The sequence below is a fragment of the Cyanistes caeruleus genome, chromosome 16 (assembly GCF_971803275.1).
Source record: "Cyanistes caeruleus chromosome 16, bCyaCae1.hap1.1, whole genome shotgun sequence".
Lineage (NCBI taxonomy): Eukaryota > Metazoa > Chordata > Aves > Passeriformes > Paridae > Cyanistes > Cyanistes caeruleus.
In genome coordinates, this window is record NC_141716.1 from 16,044,081 (window position 1) to 16,067,044 (window position 22,964).

The 22,964-nt window shown below is 57.3% G+C and overlaps 1 protein-coding gene across 20 annotated transcripts in view; it reads left to right on the forward strand.

Moving 5' to 3' along the window:
- EPB41L1 (erythrocyte membrane protein band 4.1 like 1) overlaps window positions 1–21,617 on the forward strand; it is a 61,578-nt gene extending 39,961 nt beyond the window's left edge. For 3 of the 20 annotated variants that reach the window (XM_086853607.1, XM_086853606.1, XM_086853609.1), the window contains 15 exons: window positions 42–260; window positions 348–435; window positions 697–849; window positions 1,539–1,636; window positions 1,774–1,949; window positions 2,462–2,610; window positions 4,924–5,115; window positions 14,981–15,379; window positions 16,681–16,749; window positions 17,122–17,169; window positions 17,393–17,455; window positions 18,378–18,473; window positions 19,331–19,411; window positions 20,278–20,394; window positions 21,484–21,617. In XM_086853607.1, the coding sequence (XP_086709733.1) occupies window positions 42–260; window positions 348–435; window positions 697–849; window positions 1,539–1,636; window positions 1,774–1,949; window positions 2,462–2,610; window positions 4,924–5,115; window positions 14,981–15,379; window positions 16,681–16,749; window positions 17,122–17,169; window positions 17,393–17,455; window positions 18,378–18,473; window positions 19,331–19,411; window positions 20,278–20,394; window positions 21,484–21,492 (1,957 nt within the window). In that variant the 3' untranslated portion in view covers window positions 21,493–21,617. Of the gene's footprint in view, window positions 1–41; window positions 261–347; window positions 436–696; window positions 850–1,538; window positions 1,637–1,773; window positions 1,950–2,461; window positions 2,611–3,123; window positions 3,160–4,923; window positions 5,116–6,299; window positions 6,399–10,688; window positions 13,230–13,761; window positions 13,870–14,980; window positions 15,380–16,680; window positions 16,750–17,121; window positions 17,170–17,392; window positions 17,456–18,377; window positions 18,474–19,330; window positions 19,412–20,277; window positions 20,395–21,483 lie in introns of all 20 variants that reach the window. The other 17 variants (XM_086853612.1, XM_086853611.1, XM_086853613.1 and 14 more) reach the window with 11 other exon arrangements.
- The last annotated feature ends 1,347 nt before the right edge of the window (window positions 21,618–22,964 follow it).

Here is a 22,964-nt window from a genome sequence, read left to right on the forward strand (position 1 = left end):
CTGCTCCTTTGCCCCACTCTGACCGTCTGCCCCTCCTGCAGATACTACCTGTGCCTGCAGCTCCGTGCCGACATCATCACGGGGCGCCTGCCCTGCTCCTTCGTCACCCACGCCCTGCTGGGCTCCTACGCCGTCCAGGCTGAGCTGGGTGACCACGACACCGAGGAGCACGTGGGCAACTACGTGAGCGAGCTGCGCTTCGCCCCCAACCAGACGCGGGAACTGGAGGAGCGCATCATGGAGCTGCACAAGACCTACCGGTGAGCCCCAGGAGGGGACAGCACGGGACAGCTGCCCCATGCCTATGGGGCACCCAGCCACGTGTCCCCCTCTCTGTCTCCCTGCAGGGGAATGACCCCTGGGGAAGCAGAGATCCACTTCCTGGAGAACGCAAAGAAGCTCTCCATGTACGGAGTGGACCTGCACCACGCCAAGGTACGGGACTGGGGGCTGCCAGAGCACTGCCCCTTTCCAGCCTGCTCCTGCCCACCTTCCTCCTGCAGGGAAGGCTCCTGGCATGGCTTTGGGTGGCACCAGAGAAGCTCCAGAGATAACCTCCACCAGCCTGGGGTTCAGGTTCAGCCCTCTGCCCTCCAGGCCCCCGCAGCACTCAGCAGCAAGGATGTGGCACAGCTGGCCAGGCTGGCTCTTGCTGAGCTGCTGACCTGTCCCCTCCTGTCCTTTTGCCTCCTCCAGGACTCCGAGGGCATCGACATCATGCTGGGTGTCTGCGCCAACGGCCTCCTCATCTACAGGGACCGGCTGCGCATCAACCGCTTTGCCTGGCCCAAGATCCTGAAAATTTCCTACAAGAGGAGCAACTTCTACATCAAGATCCGCCCAGGGGAGGTGGGTGCCAGGTGCTGGTGCAGCCCCTGGGTACCTGGGTACCTGTCCTGAGGGGTTGGGGCTGATGGTGAGGATTTCCTCACCTGGCTCTGGCCTCTGCTCCAAGCATCCCACGTTTATGACCATGCTGGCCAAGAAAGCACATTCCTGCAGCATGGATTTTCTTTCATGTTCTCTTGTGACTTCAGCAGCTGAAGGACCCCAGGATCCCATCCCTGACAGACATCATGACCCTGCTGGTGTAGGGAGCTTGCCCAGGAATGGGGCATGTTGAGGGCCATTTTTGTCATATTTTCACAAGGTTTTACATTCATTTTCAGACTTTATTTTCATTCATTTATGATGGGAAAATGCATTTCCACCCACACTTTCCAGCAGGCTGGAGGGCAAGGACAGCACACCTGGTAGTGATCCCTCAGACCAAAACAGCTAGAAAAGCATTTTGTTTCTTGAGGGAATTTATCTTGCACTGAAAAGCCACTTACAGCTGAGGAAAGTGCTTAAGCCAGAGGTGTGGGGTGTATTCCATCACCCTGCTGGGCATGGTGCTGGGCATGGATTTGAAGATTTTTGAGGGTCTTTAGCATGGTCACAGCTCCTGCCAGGGTAACCTGAGGACCTTGGCAAGGTCCTGGCATGTCCCCCGGGGCAGGATGTGCCTGTAACAGCCTGTCTCTGTCTCCCCCAAGTACGAACAGTTTGAGAGCACCATTGGCTTCAAGCTGCCCAACCACCGCTCAGCCAAGAGGCTCTGGAAGGTCTGCATAGAGCATCACACCTTCTTCAGGTGAGGAACCTCCTCTAGACCTTCTCCAGGCCTCCTTTCTTGGAGGCAGACATGTTCCTGCTTCTGCTGCAGTGGTGGGCAGTGCCAGGGAGCCTGACTGGGGCTCACTGACAGCCTCCCACCGCTGTGACCCCTAGGCTGGTGTCCCCAGAGCCACCCCCCAAGGGCTTCCTGGTGATGGGCTCCAAGTTTCGGTACAGCGGGCGCACGCAGGCGCAGACACGTCAGGCCAGCGCCCTCATTGACCGCCCCGCGCCCTTCTTCGAGCGCTCCTCCAGCAAACGCTACACCATGTCCCGCAGCCTGGACGGAGGTACGGCCGCCTGGGCACAGGGCACACTGCTGCACTGGCAGCAAGAGTCACAGCACAGCATCACAGCGGCATCAGGCTTCCTTCTGGAGGCTGTCCCCAACCACATCCCTCTGGCACAGGGGCTGTCCCCACCCCAAGGGATAGCTCAGACTGTGCATGAACAGGGGAACGTGGCAGGGCTGGGGTCAGGCAGCTCAGGAACACATCACCCCTTCCCCTGTGCTCTGGGACCCCTGGGACCACCTACTCCAGGTGTCCTACTGGGGCAGGAGTGGGGTGGCAGGGCTGGGCTGACCTAGCTGTCAGAGCTGGCAGGAGCTGGCTGGCAGGGCTGGGGTGACCTGGGTGTCAGAGCTGGCAGGGGCAGGGGGGCTGGGGGCTGGGGCAGGAGCAGGCTGGCAAGGCTGGGGTGACCTGGCTGTCAGAGCTGGCAGGGGCTGGGGGCTGGGGCAGGAGCTGGGGCAGGAGCAGGCTGGCAGGGCTGGGGTGACCTGGCTGTCCCCCATGTGCAGAGTTCTCACGCCCAGCCTCAGTCAGCGAGAACCACGATGCCGGGCCTGAGGGTGAGAAGCAGGATGAGGACGGTGAGTTTGGCAGCAGGAGACGCTCTGAGACAGAGGATGAGGAGGTGACCACCCCGACGAAGATAAAGGAGCTGAAGGTACATCCGAGTGGGCAGAAGAGGCTGGGGTTGGAGGGGTAGGCAGGCAGGGCCTGGACACAGGCAGCAGGGCTGCGCTGCAGGCAGGAAGGGTCACCTCCAGGCAGGGTCCCTGCAGCCCTGTCAGTGTCAGCTGTGCCCCAGGCTGGTGGGACCTTCGGGATGTGGCTCTTGGCCCCACTGGTGGAAGTGGAGCTGTCACAGGGGTTCAGCTTAACTTGGATTCCCCAGAGCTCTCCAGGTGGTCTCAAGGCTTATCCCCAGGCAGGGCTGGACCTGGGAGCAGCCCAGTTCTGGGACAGGGATGGGGACAGGCTGAGCACATCAGTGCCCACCACTGCCTGGGCACAGCCCACCCCTCCTGCCCTGGTCCCTGGGCTGTCCCAGCCCATTTCAGCCCCATGCTGGGAGGGGAGGGGGGTCCCTACCAGCCTATCAATTTAACTGTGGTGTTTGTGACAAGTGCCCTCAACTGACCCTGCTGGTTACTTTTAACCCTCTCTTTGCTGCCAGCCGGAGCACGAAACAACCCCCAGGCACAAGCAGGAGGTATTCTCTCTCTGGAGTATCTTAGTCCTCATTGGTGCATCATATTGTCCATCCTTCCCAAAACAAGTCTGTCTGTCACCCTATTTACTGGAATACAAGATGCACCGGGCTGGGGGTTGGGTGCTGGAGGAGCCCGAGGAACAGACAGCTGGGGATCAGCTGTGGCATCTTCTATCCCACTAAGTAAGGTGGTCCTGATCGTGCCTGTGAGCAAGAGCCCTCCCAAGGGCAGGACAGCCCCTGGCCCATTGGGATGATCTGGCTTCTGCTCATGTTCCTGACCCTGCCATGTCCTCACCTTGTGTCTCCTCTCCTGTGGAGCTGGTCCCATCCTCCTGCTGGCACCCGACCCACGCTCTGCTCCTGCCTCAACCCAAGCTGCCTCATCTCCCCCTGCCCAGCTCTCCTGCAGCCCCCTGAGAGCTGGGCTGGGGCTCCCCAAGCACTGTGGCTACCATCCCACCCCACAGGGGCCAAGAGGCTCTGAGCTGCCTGGGGGAGGCCAGCACTGACACCAGCCCTGTGCCTGCCCACCCTGAGAGGGGCTGAGCAGAGAGGGAGGCTGAGCCCTCCCTGCACAAACTGTGCCTCTGGTGGCCCCATAAGGAACGATTTGTCCTGGCCTCCAATCCAGGGCTGCTCCCTAGGGGGATCCCCTCTGTGAGCAGAGATCCCAGTTGGAGCTGCCAGTGGGAGCAAGCAGGGCCAGGGGATGGGGTTGGCCACGCTGGCACCACCCAGGCTCGCTGTGCAGCCCCACCGGAGGTGGGCACCGGCCCCGACCCCGCCCACCTCATCGCTTGCCCACTGCATGTGCATGTGCTGCACCCAGCCCAGAGGTGGGCACACCTGAGCCCTCCTCAGCTCGGACATGCGAGGCCAGGGCAGGACTTTCCCTGAGCTGTGCTGAGCCTTCAGCATCTGGAAATTTTGGTGGGGCTTTTTCTGGGACTCTCACGGGTCTCTGCTCTGTTGCCGAGGAGGTACCAGGGAGGTGTCTGGGGGCCTCCTTTTGAACCTCAGGAGAGCTTTGGGTTTGGGTTGGAGGCAGAAGCCAGGTTCCTCCTGGGAGCTGGTTTGCCCACCTCTGCGGCGGGATGAGGGGGCCACCCAGCGCCTGTGCCCTCACCGAGCCATGCTCTGACACCTGACCCCTCTCCCCTGAGCACTCTGAGCTGTCCTCTCTCCACAGCAGATCAGACCCACCCCACCTGGGCTGGTCCACAGGGATCCAGGCCTGGATCCATGCTGGACATCCCTGCCCAGCCCTGGACTTCCACCCCTTTGTCAGAGCCTGCTCCGGAGGAGCTCTGCTGGAAATGCCACTCCCCTGCCTTTCTGAGACAGAGCCTGGGCTCCCTTTGTGCCTGGTGCCAGACAACAGCACAGGCTGCTGGTGTTTCCAGCAGGGCCCCATTCCTTGCTGATCCCAAGGGAGAGCCCACTCTCCCCTCCAGGAAGCTTTAGCTTGTCCCCAGCCAGGAGGACATGAAGCCCTGGAGATGCCACCAGGCCATGCCATGCCCTTGATCTGCCACACACATTCAGCCCTGTGCTGCCCTTCTGCTGCTTCCTGCAGGGAAAGAGCTGCTCCCTCTCCTCCAGTGAGACCTGCAGACCTTGGTGCTCCATTACGCTCCTCATTTGGTTCCTGAGACCCTAAATTCCAGCCCAGTGTGACACCAAGCCTCCCAGCCTCCCTGCTCATCCCTTTGGACTGGGCTGCTGCTTTAACCATCACTCTCTTCCTCTCTCCTTCCCAAGTTTTTAGACAAGCCAGAGGATGTTTTGCTGAAGCATCAGGCCAGCATCAATGAGCTGAAGCGAACCCTGAAGGAGCCCAACAGCAAACTGGTTCACAGGGACCGGGACAGGAGGCTGCCTTCCTCACCAGCCTCTTCCTCACCCAAGCACGAAGATGAAACACCAAAGGGAACCCCTGAAAAGGCCACTGAGGTTTGTTCTGCTGCTTCTCTTCCAGAGAGGATCAGGATCTGTTGGGGAGGAGTCCTTCAGCTCCTGTGCTGCCCGGAGGGAGCATGGTGGGAGCGATGTGCTGGGGACAGGGATGTTGTTTCTAAGTTTTTGAATCATTTTCACTGCTGGAGGGGGGTGTCCCTGGGCACTGCAGGAGACTGAACAGCCCCTCTCTGGAGGTGTTTTGGGGCTACCTGAGAGGTGGGCTGTGTCTCTGGTGGCCCGTGGGGTGAGGTTTTGCTCACTCTTCTCAGGAGCAGCCTGTGGGGCAGTGCAAACACAGCTCCTGCTTGGGGGTGTCCCCAGCAGAGCAGGAGCAAGCCACTGTGCAAGGGTGTCCCATGGTGCTCTCAGTATTGGAAGCTAGATGATGGGAGGAGGTGGAAGAAGAGTGGTGCCACACTGGCATCCCACACTCACATCCTCCCTTCTGGGCATTCTGCACCCTGGCTTTGCACTGGGACCATGGGGTGACAGGAGAGCGCTGGAATGGGGGTGCCAGGACAGAGCCCCCGGTGCTGGAGGGGTGTGGATGTGGCACAGCTGGGCTCTGTGGACTGGGGCCTGCTGGGCTCAGTGCAGGCAGCATGTGACAAGAGTGTCCCCCTGCCAGCCTGGACACCCTGTCCCTGCCAGGGACCCTCCCTACCTGCTGTCCCCTCGGCAGGGCTCTGAGCCAGTGCTGTGCCTGCAGCAGGAGACGTTTCCAGGAGGGTGGGTGCCACACATGGGGCTGTTCTGCCCTGGCTGCCCTGGCCATGGAGAGGGCATGGGCTCTGCAGGGAATTTGGGATGTGCCCATATTCCCACTGGGCCCCATCACTGCCCAGAGATTGGGGCTGCAGGGGGGCTGTGGCCACTGACAAAGCACTCAGCTGGGAAGAAGAGGGACTTTCCCCCACACTGCTTTTACCATGGAATATATCAGGTGCAGAGATGTGAATGGAGCATCTAGAGCTGGCACAGCTGTGACCTCTTTCCATCTATCTATCTATCCATCCTTCCATGCATTCATCCATCCGCTCACGCACCTGCCCACCCTTTGTTTCTTCATTCCTTCTCAAATTCTCCCTTTCTCTCTCTCTTTCTCTCTCTCTCTCTGTCTCTCTGTCTCTGTCTTCCTCTCTCTCCCCGTGGGTGCTGGGGTTTCCGTGCTGGCACAGACGATGGAAGAGGACACCTTAGACGATTTTGCATCTGAGCATGGAGCTTCCTTAAGCATGGAGTCTTTCACACAGAAAAGCCTTGTCTCCTCTCCTGAGGTTGTCACCGTCCCCTTTCTCCCGCACCTCTCAGTCTCAATGTGGGGGTCCCCAGCCTGCCAAGGGGTCCTGTGGCCTCTGAGCAGAGCTGCCCATGCCTGGGTCCCCTTTCTGGTGACAGGCAGGACCCCTCCCATGGCAGGGCTGTTGGTGAAACCTCTCCCCTGGCTGTTCCCTGGCTGGATTCTGAGATATGTTCCTGGAGAGAGCTCCCAGTGCTTCTGTGGGGCCATACAGGAGCCCGGTACTGAAGGTCCCAAGGCAGGGGTGACCTGATGGCCTGGACACCCAGGTGACTGCTCCAGCTGCCTCAGGTTGCCCTGGCTGCAGCTGGAGTTCCCTAGGCCCAGGCACCCTGACAAAGGCATCCTTGGACTCCTGCCTGTGCACAGCCAGGGCATGCTCCATCAGTGTGAGGGGTGTGAGCTCTCTGCACCCTCTGTGTGCAGGTTTAGCTCAGGGGAGGGGACAGCCAAGAGTGGTGCCTTCACTGAGCAGAAGCAGGCTGGGGTTTGAGTCTTGGTTCTGGAGTGGTTGTCCCTAGGGACACACGGTGCTGGGACACTTGTCCTGCCTGAGCACCCCAGGGGTGGTGGACAGGCTCAGCACACCCTTGCTCTGTGTGGATGTCCCTTAGTGCATGCAGAAGTCACCAGCACAGGCAGGAGCCTGACCCTGGGCTGGCTGAAGCAATCCCCAGGAGGCAGGATGGGGGGTCAGGGAGGGCTTGGGCACAGCCTGGGCTTCAGCAAGGATATGAGTGGAGCAGCAGCATCTCCTGGTCCATGTTGGCACCCTCCCCATTCCAGTATTTCAGAGCTGGAGGACAGATACAGCAGGTGTGTGCTGCACACACATCTCTGGAGCTGGTCTCGCCCTTGGCGTGCCTGGCCTGAGCTGGGGTGCAGGTGCTAAGGTGGCCTCACCAGTGGTTTCTCTTGAGGCATCTGTGACTGAGTCTCAGCCCTGGCATGTCCCCACATACCCTCACAGGCCAGAGCCTCTGGTCTCCATGAGAGATTGATTCGAGGGGGTAACAGCACATCTGCAGAGCCTGGAGCTCTTGTCACTGCCAGAAGGTCTCCTGGTGCCCATGGGCTTCAGGCCCACTGAGGTTGGGAGGTCTGTCAGTTCCAGCCCTCTGTCCCCACTCCTGCTGGAGGACAGGAACACTGGACTGGGCAGTGCTGGAGCCTCTCCAGCTCCCTGTTTTGTCCCAGCATCTGATTCCCTCATTGTCCTTGCCTGAGGCTGTGCTTTCCTCTCAGGTGAGCTGGGTCTCCCTCAGAGCAGAGGAGGGCAGCAGAGGCACTGAAGGATGCCCAGAGGAGAAGCCTCACACATGCCCGGGGCTCTCTGAGGTTGTTGCCCCCATTGGCAGGGGCAGAGGTTGTCCCTGCTCCCTTCTGTCTCTTGTGCTGCCTAGGCCACAGTGGGAATGGCCTTCACTCCTGTCCCTAGAGCAGATGTCGAGCGAGGGAGGGAAGTGTGGAGGTCACTTATTCCTTGGGAGCTTAAGGCTGGTCTCTGGACAGACCCTTCCCAGCATCATCCCTCCAGAGGCAGCTTTGCCATGGTTCCATCCTCCAGCCCACTGACCTCCAAAGCTCATGAACTCCCTGCTTCCCTGGGGGATGTGTCCCAGTGTCCAGAGATCTGCTCCAAGCGTCCCCCAGAGCCCTCAGGCTCTGGAGACACAAGGGCTGCCCTGAGCTGTGGCTGGAGATGGCACTGAGCCCTCCAGAGCTGAGCTCACACCAAGGAGCTGGATGTCCCTTGAGCTGGGCTGTGCTCATCTCAAGAGTCTGAGGAAAAGGAAGAAGCTGGTTTGGAAATAAATCTGAAACTTTGGGGTTTTTCTGACTGGTGAAGAGGTCCTGTTATGGATGAGCACGTTCTGGGAGTCAGACTTTTTGATCTACATTTATCTTGGGCCTTAACTCAGAGAAGGAGCCTGAAGAAACTCATCTCCTTTGCCCAGGGAAGGTCTTCTCCGAAGGACTCTGGTTTGCAGCTAGAGAAGAGGGATGAGAGGGCTTTGCTGAGGAGATTTGTATATGTGCCCACAAGCTGTCCATCCTTGTCCTGGCTGAGAACGGGTTCAGCAGTGGGACAGCAGGGCAGGAGCAGGAGAGAAGCTGCTGCACCCTCAGGAAAGTGGGTGGTGTCCTGGCTGAACAGAAGGAGGGAGTGCTGAGGGAATGAATGCCAGGCACCAGCCTGGGCTGTCAGCAGCCCACTGAGCCTCCCAGTTAGGGGTGATGCTGCTGCCATGGGTCAGACCCAACTGGGAACAGCCATGGTGCAGCCGCTGCTCCTGGCAGGCACTGATGTGCTCTGTTCCGATTTCCATGGACTGGGAAGGAACAAAAGCTGTGCTGGAGGCTGGTGTGGAGGAAGGGAGCTGGAGAGCAGCTGGTGCAGGATAAGGGGCTATGGGAGAGGCTTGTGCTGGAGGGGGCTGTAGGTCAGGGTGTCCTGCAGACCCTGCTGCTCAGTGGGGCTGTCTGGCCAGGGCAGAGTCTCTGCCAAGGATCCCTCTGGCACCAGAGGAGGAGGGTGCCCTTGCTGCGCATCCCTGTGGATGTCCTGGCACTGCAAGGAGCTGGTACCTCCCTGCCCTCAGGGATGGGGTGTTCTCTTGGGGGCCCACAGGCTGTACCCCAAGAAAGCCTTGGGGTGCTTCCCTGAAGGCTCCTGGGGACTTTCTGGGGCATAGGCAGAGCCTGGGGTAGGGGCAGGCAGGGGGCTGCAGTGAGGGCAGGAGCAGGGCCTGCAGCACTGTGCTGAAGGAGCTCTGCTTCCTTTGGCACCTGTCAGAGAAAGCAGCAGCTGGGAATGGCATTTTTCTGCTGGAGGCTTTAACTGATTTCTCGTTTCCTTGTGGAAGCTCTTCCACTAGTAACTGGTTTTCCTCCTTTCTTTCTCTCCTCTAATATTATCTTCCTTTTCCCCCCTCTGGCTCTGCTCCCCTCTGCCCCCAGTTTCCCCTTCTCCAGTATCAGTCACTAGGTTTGCATTTTGGGTGCAACTGCTCCAGACATTTCCCTGGCCCCCTGCATGGGGTGAGGCTCACGTTTCCATGGATCACTGTTCCTTGGAGGGGGAATGGACAGGCAGTCCCCTCCCTGAGCCTGGAGTGCATCCTGGTACCCTCGAGGGCCATCCTTGCCCCTGCTGCAGCCTGTGCCCAGGCAGGCTGTGCTGTAGGCAGTGCCAGCCCCACGGGGAGCCCCAGCACTGCCCTCCTCATGTGCTGCCAGGGGTGGCTGAGCTGCCTCATGGTGCAGATGTTCTCCTGAAACTCTATTCCCATGAGTTATTTCCTACCTGCTGTTCCAAAAGTGGCTGGATTTTAGCAGTGCTTTGTTCTTGGCACTCATGAGGCCTTTAGCTGATGTGCAGGATGAGCTCGTGGATGTACAAGGTGTCCCTGGCAGCAGTGACCTGGCGTCCCCTGCTAGCAGCACGGTGACATTCCTGCTGTGGCCGTGCTGCAGGATACTCCATGGCCTTTGCTTGGTCCTGCTGCTGAGCCCATGGTCTTTTACACTTTCACAGGTGACAGTTTCTGAACACTTGGGTTCAGCAAGGCTGGGTTTTGAGGAGATGTCCCTGACGAGCTGGAAAGAGGGGATGGCCTTGGGGGGAATCTGAGCTGCAGCATTTGGTAGGAAAGGGACAGGGCCTTGCTGATGGCTTCGAGTGGTTTCTTTCCATGCTTGTGTTCTTGGCAATCTGATAAATTCTTAGGGCACATGGATGAGGCTGAGAATGAAGCTATCCAAAACCATTGCTTCCAATGAAATCTCATCCCTGGGAATTGCCAGAGCCAGCTGAAAACAAGGGGGCAGCCTGCCTCCAGAGAGACCCTGGTGGCTGTTAACGTGTCTGATGGGAGCTCCACTCCCACTGTGTGCCACCAACAAAACCCCAGCTATTGTAGGTGTGTCAGGGAGCCACCACCCAGAGCAAAGCACTGTCCCCAGAGAGGACACTGGCTCAGTCCCCAGTGTGGCATCAGCTCCTTATTTCCAGTCCCTCTCTCCATCAGTGAGTTGCCAGGCTCTTTGTACAGTCTCAACTCTGGCCTTGATAAGAACAATAGTAGTAGTAGTAGTAGTAGTAATAATAATAATAATAATAATAATAATAATAATAATAATGATGATAATGACAATGACGTAGCCAGCCATGTGCCAGGCAGACCAGCTGTGCCACTCGTGCCAGCAGCAGTCGGGGCCGGGGTGTCTGATGCGTTTAACTCTTCTTGCTCCAATTGCAATACAGGGCTCGGAGCACTGGGTATTTATAGAGAGAGAAGCCCCTAGGCTGGAAGCTGTAGCTCTGAGGAAAACTCTGAGAGCCAAGACGGAAGAAGCACGTACAGGGACCTCGGAGGGGAACACAAGTGGGAGCCTGACGAAAGTGGAGGTGACAGTAGGGAAAGCCAAGGACATGGCAGGCCAGGAAGAGCCTGTGGCTGCAGCCTTGGAGACGAGGAAGAGAGCCAAAATGATTGCTAGTCCTGAGGATTTTGAGTCTGTGTGGGAGGATGAGCTCTGTGAGAAGGAAAGCAGGGGTGAGTCCAGCCCGGGGGTGGCACCTCTGCCCGCCAAGGGCATGGAGAGGGAGCCCCAAGAGCCGGGCAAAGGCGCAGCCACCAGGGAGCCAGGGCCCTGTCAGCAGCATGAAGAGAGGCAAAGGACCAAGATTTTGGAGCCAGAGCCTCCCCAAGGAGAAGGTGAGGTGCTCTCCAAGGAGCGTGCTTCTTCAACCTTCAGGAAGCAGGAGGCCAGAGTGCCAGCCACGGCCCCAGAGCTCCTGAAAATTAAAGTGAAGGCTGGCGACGACAGCGCGGAAACTTCTGCAACTCAGAGGATCATCTACTTAGGAGATCCAGAGGGGGAGGAGAAGGACAGTAAAATGCACCTGGTCTTGGACACTGGTGGGTGGCTTGGCTTGGACGAGAGACCAGAAGCCCAAGTAAACACATCCGGGGGGAGATCCGAGCATGTGGCACCCTTGGCAGAAGGGTTCCAACCCCTCTCCTCAGCAAGTCACCAACACAGGACAGAGTCTGGAAAACCCACTGGAGCACCAGAGCTGCCTGAGATGGGCTGTGATGGGACCAGCCTGGGGGGACGTCCCCTCTCAGGGTGGGAAGAGCTGTCCCTGCAGCCAGAGAAAGCAGCTGGTGCCGGGGTGCCTGGAGGAGCACCCATGGGAAGCGAAGCCCTGCTGTGTTCCCAGGAGGTGGAACCAGAGGAGACAGAGCTGCAGAGCTCAGTGGGAGGCTTGAAGCCATGTGGCCTGGCAGGGGATGGCCCTAGGGCTGAGGAGCACAGAGGGAGCCCAGCACAGTCCCCAGACATCAGCCCAGCACTGGAGGGGCTCTCGGGAAGGGTTGGAGCAGACAGTGACAGGGAGGAAAGTGCCAGAGTGGTTCTTCAGATGGAAGAGATAGAGTCCAAGTCACCTCCATCATCAGCTAGTCCTCAGCAGGGCCACACTCACACTGTGGGGCTGGAGGGGCACAAACCCAGGGCTCCTGTCCCTCCACCCCTTCCCCAGAAACCCAGACCAGTCCCTGCAGAGCCTGCAGGCACGGAGCCTCAGGGCACAGACCTGTCCCTGGGCACCAGCCCTGCCAGAGGGGTGGCCATGCCCGAGGGTGTGAGCCCCTCCATGGAGGTGGCACTACCCATGGGCACCAACCCTGAAGCTGAAGAACAATCCCAAAATGTGGGATTCGCCTCATGTCCCCATCAGGGGACAAGTCCTGTTACCGGAGAACCACCCCAAAACACAGACACTGCAGCAAAGTTGATCCAGGTTAAAGACCTGGCCACCAGGGAGGTGGTCCAGGACATGGACACAGCACAGAACAGCGTCCCTGCCACTGAAGAGACACTGCAGGAGGAGAAGCCCATGACCAAGGAGCTCTTCCAGGGCTCAGGGTCAGGGAAGCTGACCAGAGATGAAGGCTCTGGGATGGAAGAACTGTCCCATGACAAAAACCTTGGCATGGCTGAGCTGCCCCCCAAGGGAGAAGAAGCAGAACACCAGACTGAGATAATCCTGAGAGACTTGCCTCTCCACACTGCAGATCCCAAAGCACAAGAGCCACACTGGAACTCGGAGTTCAGTGTGGGACAAGACCTGCAGGGTGGGAGCTGGACAGTCCCAGAAAGCACCAGGGACAGTGACCTGGCTCTGGGGCAGCCACCACAGGATGGGTCTCCTCCCAGAGCAGCTGCTGATGTCCCACATTTCCAGTCCTTTGCAGCAGGACTGTGCCAAGGAAGCGAGGTATCCCAGCTCCCTGTCCTGGTGAATGAAGATGGGGCGGGACAATCAAGTGGTGGGACACATCCAGCAGAGCCTGGGGTCTCAGTGTGTATGGCTGGGCTGGCAGGAGCTGTGTTCCAGGAACACGGGGATGCTACTGTGGCCCCAGGAAACCAGCAGGACAGCAAGAGCTTCAGGGAAACCTCCGTGGCCTCCAAGATCAAGATGTTTGAGCAAGGTGAAGTGGAGCGAAGGGCGGTCCAGGAGGGACAGGAGCCTGAAGCTGAGACATCAGTGACAGCCACGGAGACAAATCTGGCACAGAACGTGCCTTTGAGCACCGGCCTCGCCTCACCCCCTGCAGTGGGACCTGTGTCCAGTGTGGGCTCCTTGGCCCTTGGGCAAGGGGCTGGTTCAGGAGACACCTCCCAGCCTCGCTCCCTGAAGGAACATGTCTCTGCTGACCCTGAGCACGAAGAAGACAGTGCCGACCTGGCCTCGCCCGACTCCGGCTGCGAGCTCACCCTGGCTGAAGCCGTGGTAACTCCACTGAACCATCCGGACGGGACATTCGTGCGCATGTTCTGTGGCTCTGCCCGTGTCCAGTGGCTCCTCACACATCCATTGACTGGCAGCAGGCGCTTTGCATCCCTGTCCTCTCTGTCTGTGTGTGTGGTCAGGCTTCACTGGCTGCATGCGCGGCCGCTGCCCAGTCGATTCATCAGCTTTTGTTTTGCGCCTCCAACATTTTGGCTCCCTGGAGAATGCCGCTCGCTGAAGCCAGGAGGGGCACCCAAGCTCCATGGCCGGGAGCAGGAGGGGGCGCTGGGGGGTGGCTGGAGGAGCTGGGACTGTTACGGACACGCAGCCCCAGCAGCGGTGTGCCCACGCTTCCAGCTTCACCCCTGCATTTCCTATGTTGGTTGATACCCCTTCTTGCTTAGCTCCCACCCTGCCCTGCCTTCAGCAAGCTGGTGGCTGGGTGATGGAGTAGCTCCCCTCGCTCTTGAGAGCGCTAGAGCAGCTCCTGCAGAGTTCATTTCCTTCCGACTAACCCTTTTCTCTAATCCAGAGCAAATCTCAGGAACCAAGTGGGGAAGAGAAGGATTTATGTGACCCATCAGTAAAATCCAGCTTGAAAGAAGAGAATGTAAAGGCTGCTGTTCCAGTGGTCTCACAGGTCTCAGTGCTGTCTTGCTAAGTGCTTCTCCCGGCAGTGTGAGCGCTCGCCCTGCGGCCAGGGCTGTGCTGCCCCTCCGCTCCCCTTGCAGGGCTCTCTGTATGTATTGGTCAGACACCCCCAACACGTGTTCTGCAGGTGTGTTCCTCGGGGGCTGCTGGACACCCTGTGTCTCGTCCATACCTCTCAACCTCCCACAGCGCCGAGGGAGGGGTGTGCTGGCACCTGGGGGGATGGCCCTGGATGCGAACGCTGGAGCAGAGGCCGGGGTGGGGTTTCCTCTGGCATCGGTGGGCTTAGAGCTGTTCCTAAAGGACAACTGGGTCTAGATTTCCCATGGCTTCATGGCAAAGTGTGGCAATGGGACATGTCCCCTCCGATGGCAGAGTTGAGAGGTATGTTTGTGTCTGGAGAAGAGTGGATGGAGGGAGGTCATCCCTTGGCTCTGGCCATGCTGTCAATTACACTGACAAGGACACCCTGAGACTCACCTGAGGCCTCTGAGGGGCAGGTGGTGTCAGTGGGACAGACTCACCCTGGGGCAGCTGTTGGGCTGGACCTCCCCCCACGGTGATGTTCCACAGGATGTTCAGTGGAATTGGCTCACTCCTCCTCAGTGGAATTGGCACTGTCCTTCGCTTCTCCCTCACCGTGCCTGGCTGATGGGCCCTTTCCTTTCAAACTCTTCTCTCTTTCTTTCCCTTGTTTGTTTTTTTTTTTGAGTCACTGACATCCGATAGCCCTGCGTCTGAGCTCTTTCTGAATGTCTCCTATCAGACCCATTGTTTTGCATTCATCTGCTTCCACCAGTGCATTGAGGTGCCTCCAAGCTGGCCAAGCTTTTTTTTCGTCTGACCGAGCCTTTTTGAGACGATTCATTGCCAACAAACATTTGGCACAATCCAATTGAGTCACCTTCTCTCCCCCAGCAAAGCCGCTGCTATCAGAAAGGTTTCGGTCTCCATGCTTGAGTTGTGTTTGACTCTACTCTGTGATGTTTGCTGCAGCCTTCCTCCTCCTCCTCCTCCCTCCTCCTCCTCCTGCTGTGTCCCTGCCAGCGCTGCCCCGCGGTGCTCACAGCCCCGTGTCTCCACGATTGTGTCTCCTTCAGAGAGCGGGCGTGAGGGAGGGCCCTGAGGAGAGGGTGAAACCGCCCCGGCACAGGGCCCCTGAGAGCGACACCGGCGACGAGGAGCCCGACCAGGAGAAGGACTCGGTCTTCCTGAAGGACAACCACCTGGCCATCGAGCGCAAGTGCTCCAGCATCACGGTCAGCTCCACCTCCAGCCTGGAAGCGGAGGTGGACTTCACCGTCATCGGGGACTTCCACGGCACAGCCTTTGAGGACATCTCCCGGAGCCTGCCCGAGCTGGACAAGGACAAGAGCGAAACGGAAGATGAAGGCCTGGCTTCCTTCCAGCACACTGACAAAGTAGTTTCCGGACTGGAAGAGGATGTCAAAGACAGGGATAAGGTCTCCCAGCCCAGCCCAGATGTCTCCCAGCCAGAGGTACACAGGGACACCATCCACCGGGGCCGGCCCGGTGCCATCATGCCTCCATGTCCCTCGTGCCCGGCTCTGCCCGGCGCGTGCGCGCTCCCGGCTGGTTTTGGGGAGCATGCTGGCTGCCACCCCCCGTTCCTGCCCGCTGCACGCAGTGTCTGTGTTGCATGGCTCTGTCCCGTGCTTCGTGCATCTCCTAACCGGGAGGAGCCACTGTCACCTCTTGGTCCCTGTCCCGCCCTCAGCCCACGTGGCACTAACCATCGGAGCTGTCCTTGTGTCCTGCATGAATTCAGTGACCAGTCTGTAGTGCAGAGCCACATGCTGCTCACTAACCGCTCTGGTCATGCCAGGGCTGGGAGGGATTGGCCTCGTGGAGCCGCCCTGGAGCTCATGGAGGGTCACTCTGTGCTGGGAGAGATCACAGCAGGGCTAACAAAATTGCATGTGCATGTGTGTGGGGCTGAGTGCACGCACGGGGTGGAACAGCAGAACCAGCCCCAACTCCGTGTGGCCTTGTCTCTATGCTTATCTCAGCCACCCAGGGCAGCCTCCAGCCCTGCAGGTAAGTCCCCAGTGCTGGCCAGAGCTGCTGAGGTTAGTCCAGACCTAAAGCCAGCAAAGAGCTGCAGAATTAGAGGAAGCTGTCTCTGAGCCAGCCTGGAAACCCTGGTGCTGTGGCCGTGGGGGATCTGCTCCATGGCCAGTGTGGGCGGGGGGCTGCTGGCTCAGGAATGCTGAGCACTGGTGAAGCATCCCCCATGCAGGAGCCCTTGGCAGCTCCAGTTTCCCACAGCCTGTGTACATTCCCCTGAGGCTCTGACACCCCTGGTGTACCCAGAGCCACCAGGAGCTGGTGCAGATGACAAAACGGCTGCAGCACATGCGTGAAACTGGATTGGTGGGTCTCACTTGGCTTTTGAAGAACAGTTTTTGTCCTTATCCATGGTATCTGTAAATCTATCCAAAAACTCCCAGGGACAGAGCGGCAGGCCTGATTTGGGGTGTGTGGGTTCCTGGGTACTGTGGCTGGTGGCCATCTGCCCAGGGCAGCAGCCCAGCCCTGCTGTTTGCCCAGGTGGGACTCAGTGTGTGACACACAGGACATCGTGTGTGGCACCTGCAGAGGAGCAGGGCAGGGATGCTCTGCCAGGGGCTGGTGCACAAGGAGTACAGAATCAGTGTCTGGGTTGGAAGGGATCTTAAAGGTCATCTCTTTCCAGTGCCATGCCATGGACAGAGCACCCAGGGCTGTTGGCATCGTGCCCCAGGGCCTGGGTCTGCTGACTCTTCTGTTCCTCCTGCAGCCTTCAGCCCCAAAAGCGGACGCTGTGACTGTGAAGAAGCCCGAAGCAGAAGGCTCCACTCCCCATCAGGTCAGCACCACAGACACAGCCCAGGTGACCTGGTGGCTCCTCAAAGCCTCAGCCCACCAAAGCCTGTCCCTGCTAGCAGTGCTGGGAGGGTGGGGGCTTTGTGGGGTGGTTGGGGACCTCTGCTCACCCTTTGCTTGCTGAAGTCCCCAAAAAAAAAACTAAAGCCCAGCTAGAGGTGTTGTCTGAGTGTCCCTGGCCCCACCTGCCATGCTGCTGGGCAGTGCTGGCACACAGGAACATCTATAGGGGGTGACAGCCACCAGCTGTCCTTCGCTTCCTCTGGCAGCAAGGATATGGCCACATTGTCCCTGCGAGTGTCACCCACTCCCTGGTGGCACCTACAGGCTCACCTGGTTTCCTTTGCCCTGGCAGGTGGATGGAGGCACCACAGGCAGCAGGGACACCACCACCACTGCCCAGGTTGGCACCACAGAGACAGCACTGGTGACCTCAGTAAGGGGGGCTGGCCCTCAAGGGGTGGGAGAGCCACTGTCCCCTGTGGTCCCTCTGCTCCAGCAGGAGTGACTGGGGCCAGCTGTGCTGGGGGGACCCTGCCCCACTGGGGGGTGCCTTTGGAGGGTGACACCTGCCACGTTTGCCCTATGCCAACACAAGCCAACGTGCCCATCTGCTCTTCTTTCAGGATCACGGCACCAAGGCTGGCAAAGGGGCCGCTCCCAGCACAGACCTTCGCTCCCTGTCACCGGTGAGGGGGGGACATGGTGCCACGAGCCAGGCCAAGTTGGGGAAGGCAACCCTGTGGGGCTGGGAGTGGGTGGGATTGGTCCCACTGGGTCCTCTGCTGTGTTCCCAGCACTGGCACCTGGCTGATGTGTTGGTACTGGGAAGGGCAGAGGGGCACTCAGAAGACTGGGGAGCAAGAAGTCAGAAGACCCCAGCCTGCTGGCTTTTTCCTATGCCAGATCCATACCTTCGAGTATCTGCCTGAGGAGGGCAATTCCCAAAAATACTCCAGTCCCTGGTGCAGTGGGCTGAGATGCATTCAGCCCTGGGTGTCCTGCAGGGTGACCCAAGGACACCCACAAAGTTTCCTGACTCCAGTGGAGGTGATGGCCACCAACCATGCTGCCCAGCACAGCCCTTCCTCTGGAAAGGGATTTCTCTACTCTATCCCCTTGTTTTGATGGAGTCCAGCCTGGCCAAGCACCAGGTGCTGCCCCAGGCTCATCCCTTTGTGCTGCAGTGAGAGCAGAGTTAGCACTGGGGCTGAGGTACCAGTGCATCCTTCCCAGCTTTCCTTCCCAGCCTTCCCAGCCCTTGACATGCACAGGGGGATGGACAGAGACAGAGGCAGCCTGAGAGCTCAGTGCTAGAGTGGCCCTGAGGGTGGGTGGGGAAGAGCCAAAAGCAGCCATGAGACCCTCTATCCACTGCAGAGGCCCTTTCCAGCAGCTGTGGGCCTGGGATAGCCGTGGAAACCTCTCCCTGTTCCCCCAAGCCCTTGGTGCAGTTGGAAGCACAACTCGGTGCCTTTTTCCCTTGCCATGCTCTCCCCTCCCGTGCTTGGCTGAGTGGCTCTATCCCAGTGGGAAGGTCCTGGCTCACTGGGAGCTGGGCTGGGGGCTCCCCCAGCACGTGCCCCTGCCTGCAGTGCTCGTGTCCCACAGATCTCCGGCGGCTCCGCTGGGAAGGAGGTGCTCACCAGCATATTCAGCGCCACCGCGGAAACGCTCTCCACTTCCACCACCACCCATGTTACCAAGGTGAGAGCAGCTCCAGGGCTTCCTGAGGAGTACTGGAATTAGGGAATGGGTGGATTTATGTTGTGATTGGTACAGCAGAAAGAGCCCCTCTCCTCCCAACAAGAGCTGTGTGCTTTCCCATGGGAATGGCGATCCCACAGAGTGCTCTGTGCCCTGGCTGCTGCCTGTCCCATCCAGCCAGGTGTGACCACAGCAGGCAAGCACAGCCAGGGGTGTGTATTCAGCCAGGGGCACATCAGGGCTGGGAGGTGAAGGAGATGAGGCTGCAGCAGAGGGTCTCACCCATGGCCATTGCATCCCCAGATTAAATATGTGCTCTTTTTCCAGGGAACAAGGGTCAGGATGTGGGGAAATGGCCTCAAGTTGCACCAGGGGAGGTTTAGATATTGGATATTAGAGAAATTAGATAGGATATTAGAGAAAATTTCCTCACAGAAGGGGTGGTCAGACACTGGCACAGGCAGTGGTGGAGTCTCATCCCTGGAGGGGTTTCAAAGATGCGCAGCTGTGGCACCTGGGGACATGGTCAGTGGTGTCCTTGGCAGTGCTGGGGGAGCAGTTGGACTTGGTTATCTCAGAGACCTTTGGCAGCCTCAGTGATTCTGTGATTGTATAACCACAGCTGCAGCTCTGTGAAGGAGCAGGAGGGTGCTTGGTACCTGCCCCCAGTTTCTCTCCTTGTCCCCGTGGGCTGCTGTGTGTCACACTTCTCCCTGAGTTAAGGGCAGTGAGAGTTCTGCTGAATTACAGGGCAGTTCCTGAGGGGATGCTGGTGCTGTTCCTGCTCCTGTGGCAGAGTTCCCCTTGTCTGGAGCTGCCTGCTGGGACAGGGCTGAGCGTTCTCCTTCTCCTCACAGACTGTGAAAGGGGGGTTCTCCGAGACCCGGATAGAGAAGCGCATCATCATCACGGGAGATGAAGATGTGGACCAGGACCAGGTAGGAGCAGGATGCCCTGCCTTTGCACAGTTCTGCCTGTCTCTGGATGCAGCACTGCATGTTTGTACTTCTGTCTGAACCTGTTTACCCCCTTTATCCAGGAACTGACTGCCGAGGGCCCAGACCTGTCCAGCAGGGTGGGTTCCTGTGGGTGCAGTGACCCTCAGGCCATCTCCCAGCATGAAGCTGTGGCAAAATTCACATCCTAGTGCAGAACAGAGTGAGGGCATCACTTTTTTACAGTCATAAACACATTTCTATATGCCCTTTCTCTGTTGAAATACTCCAAAGGGACCCAGGTCACCTCTCTCTTCCAGAACCATCTCACTCCAGGTTGAGTCTCTCCAGGTGATTGTGTTTTGCCTCTGCCTCAGTGTCAGAGGACAAAAAGTGACACACTTTTGTGATGAAATAACAAAGACTGACACAAGTCTTTAGGTCACAGGGTCATTTTCCTGTGGCCTCACCCTTAGGGATTTGTTACTTAAGAAAAAATATTAAAGAGATAAGGTTATTAAAAGACTTTAAAATAATTTTTATAATTATGAATTTGATAATTCCTGTACATTTTCCTAGTGTTTTCCTTTTCCCGGGTTTCAGTAGCACATCTACTGTGCAGATGTTACAGAGAAAGGCAGCACATGAGGTCTGCCAGCTGTGGATGAATCCCCAGTCATGCTGGGTTCCCATGCTGGACTCCAGCTCTTCTGCCAGGGTGCTGTGGGTTCAGCTCTGAACCCCTGCATTCCTATCCTTCTGCACCCTAGAATCCTACTCAGCTGCTTTTTGGCTGCAGTCAGGGTACCTGATTGTAGGAGAGGGAGGATAAACAATGCTGAAATGTCTCTCACCCTTCTGCTTTCCAGGCACTGGCTTTAGCAATCAAAGAGGCAAAACTCCAGCATCCCGACATGCTGGTAACCAAAGCTGTGGTGTACAGAGAAACAGAGCCCTCTCCAGAGGAAAGGGACAAGAAACCTCAGGTAGGTGGAGAAGCTGCCAGGTGTGATTTACACCTGCTGGCTAATGGGGGTGTAACAGGTCACAGTCTCTGGTCCCCACCAGCCACAGGTGGCTTTGGGCATAGCCACCTGGCTGTGGTTAGGAAGCCACTACTGTGCCACCAAAAGCAATGCTGTGGATGCCACCCTGCTGTCCTGCTCAGCACAGGGCTCAGAGGCATTTGATGTAAAAAGGAAAGAACCTGCTCATCCCCCTGGGGTGGGGAGGGAATGAAGGGACATCAGGTTTGTGGCTAGGCTGAGGCACTTGGCTACAGGGTCTTCAGAGCCAAAGTATCAGACCAATGTTGGCAAAAATTATAATTTCTTTACAAAAACCGTACAGCTTTTCAGTCCCACTCAGATACCCAGGTAGAGTTTTTATACACACACAGGTGTAGGCAGCAGCACACAAGGTTTGCACCTCCCTGCAGACACCCCAAAGCTGTCACAGTCCCAGACACTTCTCTAGGGCTTGGGGAGTCCCACCCTAAACGACCCTATTTGACCCCATTCCTCTCTGTGAGCCAGGAGCTGCATCTCTCTGGGCTGGCACAGCCACCAGAACCCTGTGTGGGAGCAGTGGGGACAGAGGTGGAGTGGAGAGGGAACAGTTCTGGGGGCTCTGGCAGCAGCCAAGCTGCAGCTGCATTTGGAGAGGCTCCTTGGAATTGGGATTTTCCACTTCTTTATCATATGAAGGTTTTGATTGGCAGCTTTTAAGCCTGGAAAAGCAAACAGCAATGTAGCTGGGAAGGTCAGGAGAAGCTCATGGAGCTGCCTTGTCCCATCCCACAGTACAGACAAGTCCAGACATTCCTGCATCCCATAGGATCCACCCAGTTTTAGCTGAATGGCTTAAAGTGAGGGAGCAGCAACTCCCCCTCATGTCCTTCATGCACCAACAGCAGCCCAGAGCATAAATCCCTGCTAATTACCAGAGCTCATGCTAATTAAATGCAAACTGTGGCCCCACGTGCTTGCCAAGTTTTGCTCCTGTGCCCTCATGCCAAGAGGAGCCTCCATGGATTGGCACTCCATGACTTGGTCCTTTCCATCTGCCTTGCACAGGAATCTTGACCAACATGTTCCTGGAAGTCCATCTATATTCCAACCTGGAGAACAGGGGAGAAGGAGCCTTCATGCTGGATTTCTCAGCAAGACATAGACATCCTGGCTGCAATGTTCATGGCAAGAGACAAAAATTTTTAAAAAAGGAATAGCAAATATATTATATATATATATACATACATACATATATATATATATATATATATAAAAACAGGAAACAAAATGCATCCTTGCACTGCTGCTATATGCTGGAATCGAATAGCAAACAACACCACCAATAAACAAAGCCAACCCTCTGCAGATAAATTGAAGAATTTCCTGGATTGGTGATCAAATCAGATTTAAAAAGTCATAATAATAACAATAATCTCGGTAACAGTACAATAAGCCACCATCTTGCATGTTACATGAAAGGACACACAATCATGAGTTCATTTGTTGCACACTGAATGGAAAGGAAAATTGCTTTGCAACAAAGCAAGTAAGCAAACTGAAGTAAAATACCACAAGCAGAAGCAAAACCATTCCCCACCTCTGGAAAGAAGAGAGAAAAACATTCAAGTTATGACCATAGAGTTATTTTCCAATTCACAAGTGTCGTTTCGCCCTTCTCCTCATTCCATGCTGGTTTTTTGCATTTTTTGGGGGTTCTGTTGACTCTTCCCCTTCCCTTCCTTATCTTCTCTGTGCACTTGTCCAACCTCTTGTTCTCTGAAGGTATTTAGGAATGGGTTTCATTTCAAACAAAGCAAATGATATGTACATGGTTTCTCATCTCTAATGAGCAGCCTGTGGGGTTTCATATGGATGTGCATTTCAGTTCTGTATATTATTCTATATAACGGAGGGGGAGGGAGGGAACAATGCTGAAATAATTCGACAGTGCTGGTACAGATGATGCCAGCATTTTAAGATCATTAACTCTTGGATTGACTGTGGTTGGTGTACTTGGAGACTCTTAGATCACACATGGGACTTTGAGTCCTGCAAGAAGGGAATGGGAAGGGTTTTGGCTGCTGCTGGTTGGGGGGCAGGGGAGAGGGCGAGGGAAGGAAATGTCCTGTCAGCTGATCTGCAGTGTGTGGTGGTGAACTTTGGAGGGGCAGGGAAGGCTCCAGCTCCACCAGCTGTAGGCAGGATGGGCTCCCAGCCCCCTGAGCCACGGGATCAGCGGGGAGCGAGGTGGGGCTGAGCGCTCGGGGTCCCCTGCAGCCTGCAGAGCCGTGCCGCTGGGTGGGGTGGGTTTGCTTTGTTTCTGGATCCCAGTAATGGAGGTACTTGAGTTTTGTACTAGGGTCAAAGGCAGAGGGGCTGCTTGTGCCCTGCCTCCCCCACTACCAGGGGTGTGATGGCAAAGAGCTGGGGACAGCGCTGGCAGGGCCATGGCAGTGCTCCCCTGACCTGCCATGGGATGGGCAGCGGAGGGACCGTGCTGTGTCCATCCCTGCAGAGTGTCCCCAGCATCCCAGGCTGGGTGGGAG